The sequence below is a fragment of the Poecilia reticulata genome, linkage group LG7 (genome assembly GCF_000633615.1).
Source record: "Poecilia reticulata strain Guanapo linkage group LG7, Guppy_female_1.0+MT, whole genome shotgun sequence".
Classification (NCBI taxonomy): Eukaryota; Metazoa; Chordata; class Actinopteri; order Cyprinodontiformes; family Poeciliidae; genus Poecilia; species Poecilia reticulata.
The window spans coordinates 17,273,121-17,281,593 of NC_024337.1; the positions used below are offsets into that span (position 1 = coordinate 17,273,121).

The 8,473-nt window shown below is 36.3% G+C and overlaps 2 protein-coding genes, 1 long non-coding RNA gene and 1 other non-coding gene across 4 annotated transcripts in view; 1 reads left to right on the top strand and 3 right to left on the bottom strand.

The window, feature by feature from the left end:
• The window catches only part of ppdpfa (pancreatic progenitor cell differentiation and proliferation factor a), a 12,652-nt gene extending 7,234 nt beyond the window's left edge, over nt 1-5,418 (bottom strand). The window contains exons 1-4 of the mRNA XM_008414397.2: nt 5,275-5,418; nt 4,606-4,687; nt 4,451-4,528; nt 4,267-4,360 (exon numbers count right to left, since the gene is read on the bottom strand). Of these exons, the coding sequence (XP_008412619.1) occupies nt 4,267-4,360; nt 4,451-4,528; nt 4,606-4,660 (227 nt within the window). The 5' untranslated portion in view covers nt 4,661-4,687; nt 5,275-5,418. The remainder of the gene's footprint in view (nt 1-4,266; nt 4,361-4,450; nt 4,529-4,605; nt 4,688-5,274) is intronic.
• Nucleotides 7-3,324, bottom strand: LOC103467737 (tumor protein D52-like). Its single transcript, XM_008414396.2, has 4 exons — nt 3,061-3,324; nt 2,031-2,146; nt 1,799-1,947; nt 7-1,211 (listed from the first exon to the last, which is right to left on the bottom strand). The coding sequence occupies exons 1-4, from the start codon at nt 3,071-3,073 to the stop codon at nt 1,160-1,162; spliced, it is 330 nt and encodes a 109-aa protein (XP_008412618.1). The 5' UTR covers nt 3,074-3,324; the 3' UTR covers nt 7-1,159.
• A 376-nt stretch (nt 5,419-5,794) lies between the features above and the next one.
• Nucleotides 5,795-5,866, top strand: trnae-cuc (transfer RNA glutamic acid (anticodon CUC)). Its single transcript has one exon. It is a non-coding gene; the product is annotated as a tRNA-Glu (tRNA).
• Nucleotides 5,867-6,725: 859 nt separating this feature from the next.
• Nucleotides 6,726-7,283, bottom strand: LOC108166428 (uncharacterized). Its single transcript, XR_001776779.1, has 2 exons — nt 7,210-7,283; nt 6,726-7,123 (listed from the first exon to the last, which is right to left on the bottom strand). It is a non-coding gene; the product is annotated as an uncharacterized LOC108166428 (long non-coding RNA).
• Nucleotides 7,284-8,473: the final 1,190 nt, after the last annotated feature.

The window sequence follows — 8,473 nt, forward strand, 5'->3', positions numbered from 1 at the left end:
AACTCCAGTTTGCCATCAACTCCACAGTTAGAAAATACTCTATATTCATCCTTAATGGGTCAGTAATGACTAATATTTTAATTTCCTGGCACCGTTTGCAAAATTGGACCCATTTTTTTAAGCAATTAAGTCGATTAAGTCATTAATTACTTTAAATCAAAATAACGCAATGTGACGTGAATGAAACTCCACATATTTCTGTGAACAAATTACAAAAATATAGTGGAGTTGAAAGTATAGATAATTAATGTAAAATGAAGTGGAGTAAAAGTCAAAAGTAACTCAATTAAATCTACTTAAAACGGCAGTATGTAACATTTATAATGTATATTTTTTGACATGCATGTTGAAACTGTTGTGTCTCACAACATACTGACGCTCCTCTGCCTTCTCCCAGTGCTATCTAGAAACAACCAATCAGAGCCAGGAGGCGGATCTTAGCGCTGTCAATCATGTCTGTGTGTGTGTCGTGTGCAGCAGAGGCTGTTCTCAATGCTAAGGTTAGTTAGCATAGCCACCGGTGTCTGGATAAACAGTTTTCCTTTAACGGTAAGTAGCTTCTCCRCCATTAGCACATTTAGCAGCGCGTTCACAAGGTTGGTTGACAGCACTGAGGTCCTCCTACTGGCTCTGATTTTTGAGAAACTCAAAAGGAGCTTGATTTCTTCACAGATTATCTGCCTCATACCGTCATAACCTGGTGATAGTTTTAACAAATATGTAAAAAACTTTTATAAAAGTTACATACTCCAGCTTTAAGTAAAGCGTAGATATATTAAAATTGTATTTAAGTACAGTAACAAAGTTCTTGTACTCCGCTACATCCCACCGCTAGATACAAAAGCAACTCGTAAACAACAATAAGCTTCATGTGCGTCAGCTGTCCATCTGGCTGCAGCAGATCCTTCCTCCTCTGTTTAATACAAACACTTGAGGCTCGTCATGGTGCGACTTTGTAAAGCCGCTGCCTCTTCTGCTAAGTCAGGCTGTGGGGCTATTATCAGGGCACCAATCCTATTTGACCCGCAAAATCCCATCAGACGGTTCTTAGAAGTGATCCCTCTTGAGGAAACATGCACAGAAATAAATGCCGAAAAGATCCAGTTGTTTTAAAAAGCAAATAAATTTCTGGGGATGATTAAAYCGTGATTYTATGGACTCACACGCTGGAGTTGCTGATGTCCTCCAGAGTGGCGGAGGCTGTGAGGTATCTGAAACGACAGGACATGCAGAGGTCGGCAGATTAGTGTGCTGACTTAAGAGGGCAGCCCTGATCATTGYCAGGTTGCCTCTTCTGGTTATGTAACCATAGCMGAGTTTCCATCGTCCATAAAATTGCACAATCTGACATTTTGATAATAATTTTGCTTAATGGAAACGCGGCAATGCTGATTTTTTTGGTAAGCTTTGGTGCTAGAATGAGGTGGTTTTAGAGCCGTATCAAAATTGGTTTATTTCGCAAAACTAAAATTTTGCATCATGAAACACATGAACAACAACCGGATGATAGTACAGGCGCAAACCATGAAGAAGAACAACGGGAAGGAATTGGAGGATGATTGAGCTGCATGTTTTTTAACATGTTATTTTTAACATGCGTCTGATTTTAATTGTGAAACTGTGTTTTTCCAACAACATTTTGCGTATGTTTGTAATGAAAATTCAGCTTCAGTCATGATAAAACAATGCTTAATAAAACTGGCTCTATGGTACAGCTACATCTTAAATGACCAAAAGCTTCACTGAAAGTTAATCTAAATCTTTGATTCTGTGTTTGTGAAAGGCTGGGTGAACCTACGGAGCTGAGGTCTGGACTTCCTGCCAACCTTTGGAGAGATTCTGCTTCACGTTACTGAGCGGACTCATCCCCAGCTGCCTCCTGATGTCTGCCGCATACTTCTCTTTTGCCAAAAGGACTTGCCTCAACGTCTGWATCTCATCCTCCGTCTATGCAGGAGGAAAGAACAACAAATTCAGGAGGGAACTTTTTTTTTTCTTTCCTTGCTTGCCTCTGAATTGAGCTGCATTACCTTTGTAAGCTCAAAACGCAGCGTGTCCCAGTCATCCTCCCTTAGATTCGTGTGTGAACATCCATTGCCTGTAATTCTTGTGGAGAAGTTCAGCGATGAAGACGTCCCGTTAAAAACTTAGAGACAGAGGAAATATCAAATTAGTCTGATGTGAATGGCAAATCAAGAAGGAAAAGTGAAGAATATAGATTAAGATTCAGCTGTAATCAGTTCAAAATTACAATGTTTTTTTTAAGAATGAGTACTTATATCTTAAATAAATGTGAAAGAGGGGTTTGAGATGATAAAAAAAGTTACTGATCTATTAGTCATTAGTTACTTAAATAGTCAGTAAAAGACAGTCAAATCAGTAAAATTTTTATAATAATTTTCTTTTTTTAAATAACTACTATAGATGCACTGCTGCATGGAAAAATTAAGCTTTTGCTATTCAGAAATTAAAATTGAAGATACCGTGTATAAAAATGGAAAACGACACAAAAGAGGGTGAGAGGGAGAAATCATTCTAAATATTATTTCAGATCCACATATGAAAAACTAATTCGAAAAAAAATGTCTGTTTAAATAAATTCATATATAAATAATAATATACCATCGTTCTTCCTAAAGTTTCAGCTTCTGTTTGTCTTGAATTTAAAGGATATTTCTATCCTAAAGACACCTAAACTACTTTCTTTAATCAAGAATTTACATTTGGGACGGCGATTCCGACTCGTAGTTGTAATTTTAGCAGTAAATATAGATTTATAGGAACGTTGCATGTTGTTAATATTCACTGTAGTGTTRTTCCATGTCGGAGCTGCTATCCTCGGTGCTGAACTCTTCCCTCACTTTCTGCTCACCAGCTAACAGGCTAGCCGGCTAACGGCTAACCTGTTGCGTGCAATGCTAACGTCAGCATAAAGTCACCAAAACTAGCAAACGACTAAAAAAAACCTCGTCATTAACCCTCTAAAACCCTCTAAAACCAACCAAAAGCAGACATATAATAAAAATGCAATACCGTATGATCAATGCGAGTTGGTCTTACCTTGTCGGCTCATCGCTGCTTTGTTCACTTCGAAGTGTTTTAATAAGCTAACCGCTGCCAAATGTCTCCATCCAGTTAGCTGAGCTCTGAGAATAGCAGGGGGCAGTCTGATCACTCAGGCTATTATTGGTTTCACTCTCTCACACTCKRTAATCTCAGTAATTGACAACGGCAGGATATAAAGAGATCACTATAAACTTATGCCAGCTTCAGGCATCTCTGTTTGTTTTCACCATTTCGTCGCTACACACAGGGGCGAAACTACACATTATTCAGGTGGATGCGAAAACATAAATCGGCTGAACTGAACTGAACTGAACTAAACTGAACTGAACTGAAGATAAAAGAAAAATATTGAGAGCTCTAAACCTGCTGGCTCCAGTCTGGTTTCTCTTCGGTCGCAAACTAACATTGTTCCTTTATGATTATGAAAACACTGCCTTGTGTATTAGTGTTATTCATGCACAAATGCCTCAGTGAAAACACAAAAAAGCGATTATTTCACAACAAACATGTCATCAAATGGACTTTAGAAGACACACAGGCTCTAGAAAAAGCAATCCAATAACTTAAACATATTCATATTTAATTTAACCCCAGTTATATCAAAGCCCAGATKAATTCAATTATTGAAAGTTGGTGGGAAGAAATCCGTGATTTCATCATGTTTGGGATTTTTGCAGCATTCCCTTTCCCTGAGCAAGCTTGTGGTAACGGTGGAAACAAACAACCTTCTTTAACAATTTATTTTATCAGAAAAATCTAAATAGCCTCTTTAAGTGGATATTTAAATTTAGCTTGATTTTTATTTGCCTCTGCTTGACCATTACATGTTCATTATTTTTATTTTTCTCACATTGTCATTTACTTGAATTTTATTTCACTAAACTGTTTTATTCCTTTTAGTTTCAGCCCCTTGACCATTAACAATAAATGTAGCTCGGTTTTATAAACTCATTCTAAGGATGACAAGTGAGACGAAAACCATCTACCACTTAAATTTGTTGCAAAMCATTTGCTGGTTAGCACAGAGCATCTTCATTGACTAAACACAAATCACAATTGGATTTACAAATAAAATTACTTGAATCTGACGTCACTGTATAANGATTTCCTGTGTTGTAGCGGAAAGTAGACCAAAAATACTTGGTGAGATTTTATGTTTTTTTGCTGTGTAAGGTGGTTACATCTGCATAAATCACTCACTTTTGATTTTCAGATCCATTTTGCATAGCGAGCTGGTTCTGCTTTGCAAAGAAGAACGAAGTCCACCAGTGACCGGAGTCTTGCCTCGGAAGTGCTACAAAGAACAAATGTTTATTTTTAATTCAGATGTGATTCATYAAGACGCCATTTTGAATACGTTTCAAYAATTTGCTGCTTTCCATACCTGGGTGGTGTGGAATAACCTCCCCAGTGTACTCGGCGCTCCCACAAGAGCTGCTACTGGAGTTGGACCCGAGACGTCCTTTTGGAAAGAAATGGTAACGTTTAATTTTTGTAGACTTATCTAAAGATACAAAGCATTATATACGCTTTACTTACTTCTATAGTAGTCGTGTGTGGCGACGAGGGAACCACTTGATGGAATTGATGCCATTTTCTCCGACTTTCAGTGGAAAATAACCTAAAGAGGAAAACAGACACGTCAGACTCAACCATTTAATTTCCAACTTGGAGCCYGTTCAGTTTAAGTTAACACTCTTGACCCAGTTATGTTCACAGAGTTATAAAACAGTAACAGGTGGCTCTGAGTGTCAGGTTTCCCCAAACTCAAATTACAGGAATGTATGGGAGAACGTGCCCATGTGGTGTGCATGCACTGGCTGCATGACACACTGGGTGCATCCAGACTCAACCTCCAAAGTCATGAAAGAAATATAAATCCTCATTTTCTACCATTGTTAACTGAAAAATGTGTATYATTGTGCAGAGAYCAGAACCGGTTCAAGGCTGTACAGCTTAACTGTCTGAACAGCAGATGGCTTATAGAGATTTCACTGATCTATGCCAACACTGCACGGCCTATAAGCACAGCAAATGACGCACAATCTAAAAGTAAATAATGTACATTTTGCTACAATTCTTTAAATGTATTTATTCAGGGTTAATTACTAAGGTGAACAATTGAGATTTTTTTCTATGCAAAACAGTTAAAAAAACACACACACACACACAATGAAAATGTACTCTAGAATAATTATTTTAACTTACCTTTAGAGTGGGTGGATGATGGTTGCACCAGGTGCGGATGGCTTGCAGTAGAAGAGGGGTAGATGCAGGCTAACTATGGCCCATTTGTGGACGAACAACCTGTCTGGACCGCTGTGGATCACTGCACTGCTGTGGTCGCATAGGCTGGCCCACGAACCGCTTTTATAGCAGCAGGCGCTCGGCTCATGGGCGGGGCTTGAGTAGGAAACTTGAGGATGGGAACGTGCTWCCCTGTGGTCCGTCCGTGACACGCATAAGGTGGTCACGGTGACACCAGTGCGCTTAGGGAGATTACACAGGCTTTACTTAACCCGATGGCAACCAGTGCAGGACTTATCCCCGTCCCTGTTCTGAACCCAGACAGAACTAGAAAAGTAGTCATGCACAGAAATGGGCACCGGCTGGGGAAGAAATGCCTTAATACACGTTATAAAAAAGAAAATAACTCCAACCGCCCTCAGAATACCACTGCAAAGTTGTCTGCTTCCATATTCGATATGCATCAGCTTTATGACGCACATCCCTGGTRGTCTAGTGGTTAGGATTCGGCGCTCTCACCGCCGCGGCCCGGGTTCGATTCCCGGTCAGGGAACGTAACTTTTGTATTTCTAGAATAGGTTAMACTTTATTAATCCCAGAGGGAACATTTATTTATTGACAAACTACTCCATTCAAATTACTAGCAAATTCAGGTATAWTCATAAGCAGATATGAAATTTAAATACATATACAGAAGTGTTAAATYATAAGCAAGTTAAATACGACCTAAATAGCAAATAAATAAAATAAGCAAATTAGAATTTATTTTACATCCTGTTATTAAGCCCTTAAAAGGCTGTTGCACAGATGAATGATCCGAATGACCTTATTTCATATATAATTTTCTATTTATAGTGAATGAAAATAAGTTTCTCCGTGTTTAAGACCTGGGACATGTCAATACTTTWACATTTAAAAATTCCATATCGTTTATTTAAGCTTCAGGAACTGTAGAAAAAGTAAAGAGCACTTGTAAGCCGACCTAAATAAAAACATATAAAATAAAAACGAATTATCTAGCGCCACCCAACGGTACATATGGGATATGTCACTTATGACGTTTTTCAACTATGTACATTTATTTAATCATATAAATCGTCACTGTTAAAAACTATTTAAAATATAACAAATATTTAAAAAATAATATTACTGTGCATAGATGTATTTAGTTATTTTAAAGTTAAAACTTAAATAAAACAGAAGGCACATGAAATAAGCCACCTAATATTTGATTTTTCACTTTTAAACATTGTATTATAATTATTAATAAGTTTATTTACAAATTATAAAACAAAAGAAGCTCCAGTTCCTGTCAGATTATATATAAAATATACAGAATCTATATTTCTAGGCTACTTTAGCTATTTTTATATCCATTTCCAAAATTCATAGAAGTCAACAAAGACATTGAATGTATTCTAAAGACTTTACTTGAAAAATCTGACATTACAAAAATACCTCGTAGTACATCTGATTTCAGAATATGGAGATACAGGCATGTCAAAAACAACCAGCAYATTAAAATGAACAGATTTYATCACGTTATGAAACATTCAAAGGTTTAAATACATCTTAATTATTTACTTACACAACTAGTATTGTACATTCAATTTCTTAATCTGCATCAACAAAGAAACTGGAAAAAAACAGACATACATATTGATGAGGGAGAGAATTCACTCATTCATTTAACTTTGCAAAATTTTAGTGATTTGCATAAAATCGATTCATCTCAGGTTTGGTTGCGCGAGGATCTTCTTTCAAATCCAGACGCCTCTTCGCTGTTTGACGCGCCGCCAGTCACTTTATCCTTTTAATTCAGAAATAATTGATCATAACTTAAACAATATAAATCATATATTGTGTTTTTTATGTTTGTTTAACATCAACACTCACCTTCACACTGCCAACAAGTTCTTCAATAGACTTGAATGTGGACGAATGCCTAAAAATAAATATTAACAATTAAATACNATCACGTTATGAAACATTCAAAGGTTTAAATACATCTTAATTATTTACTTACACAACTAGTATTGTACATTCAATTTCTTAATCTGCATCAACAAAGAAACTGGAAAAAAACAGACATACATATTGATGAGGGAGAGAATTCACATTTTTAACTTTGAAAAATTTTAGTGATTTGCATAAAATCGATTCATCTCAGGTTTGGTTGCGCGAGGATCTTCTTTCAAATCCAGACGCCTCTTCGCTGTTTGACGCGCCGCCAGTCACTTTATCCTTTTAATTCAGAAATAATTTATCATAACTTAAACAATATAAATCATATATTGTGTTTTTTATGTTTGTTTAACATCAACACTCACCTTCACACTGCCAACAAGTTCTTCAATAGACTTGAATGTGGACGAATGCCTAAAAATAAATATTAACAATTAAATACTCCATTAAAGACGTTGAATACAAACTTATTTTTAAATATATTGTGATGTTTTACCTCATAGATGGCACACTAATGGTGTGGCTCAGGGTCCTGAGTGGAAAAAAAAAAAAGATATAATAATAAAATGTTTGAGGGTAAATTGTACATTTTAAGAAGGAAAACTTAAATATGTGAATGATCACATTTTTAAGTTTTAACTGAGCAGAATATAACAAATATGATCCAACAGCATTATGGGCAGTTACAAACTAAGTAACATCTTTATTTACTTCCTCCCTAAAATGAAGACGTTTGAAGCTCAGATCTTACCGTGGCGGGCTTGGAAGAGGCAAGGCTCTGTTGAGTTTGCAGCATAAAACAGAAAAGAAGATGCAAAACAATGTTGTTATTGAATTACAGTTTGAATATTCTTTAAAAACGATAAGGTGATGCTCCAACTGCAAGGTTGAAATGAGGTTAGTCTCTGGACGGCGTAAAAAAAAAAAAAAGCTAAAATAAATAAAAATATTATAAAAAATGTCCCATTTAACATCCAATTAAAAATACTTTATTGGTCTAAAAGGGAAATTAAATAATTAACATTTGACAACAACAACAAATAAAAACTTCTGTGTATCTTAAGACGTCATTAAGATCCAACTTGACCAACTTGGCATGTTTGTGGTTCTTTATTCAAACAGACTCGGTGGTTTCACACTAAATGTGAAGCTGATGTGTCCAAACCAAATCAGTGCCAAATTAACATTACAAGAT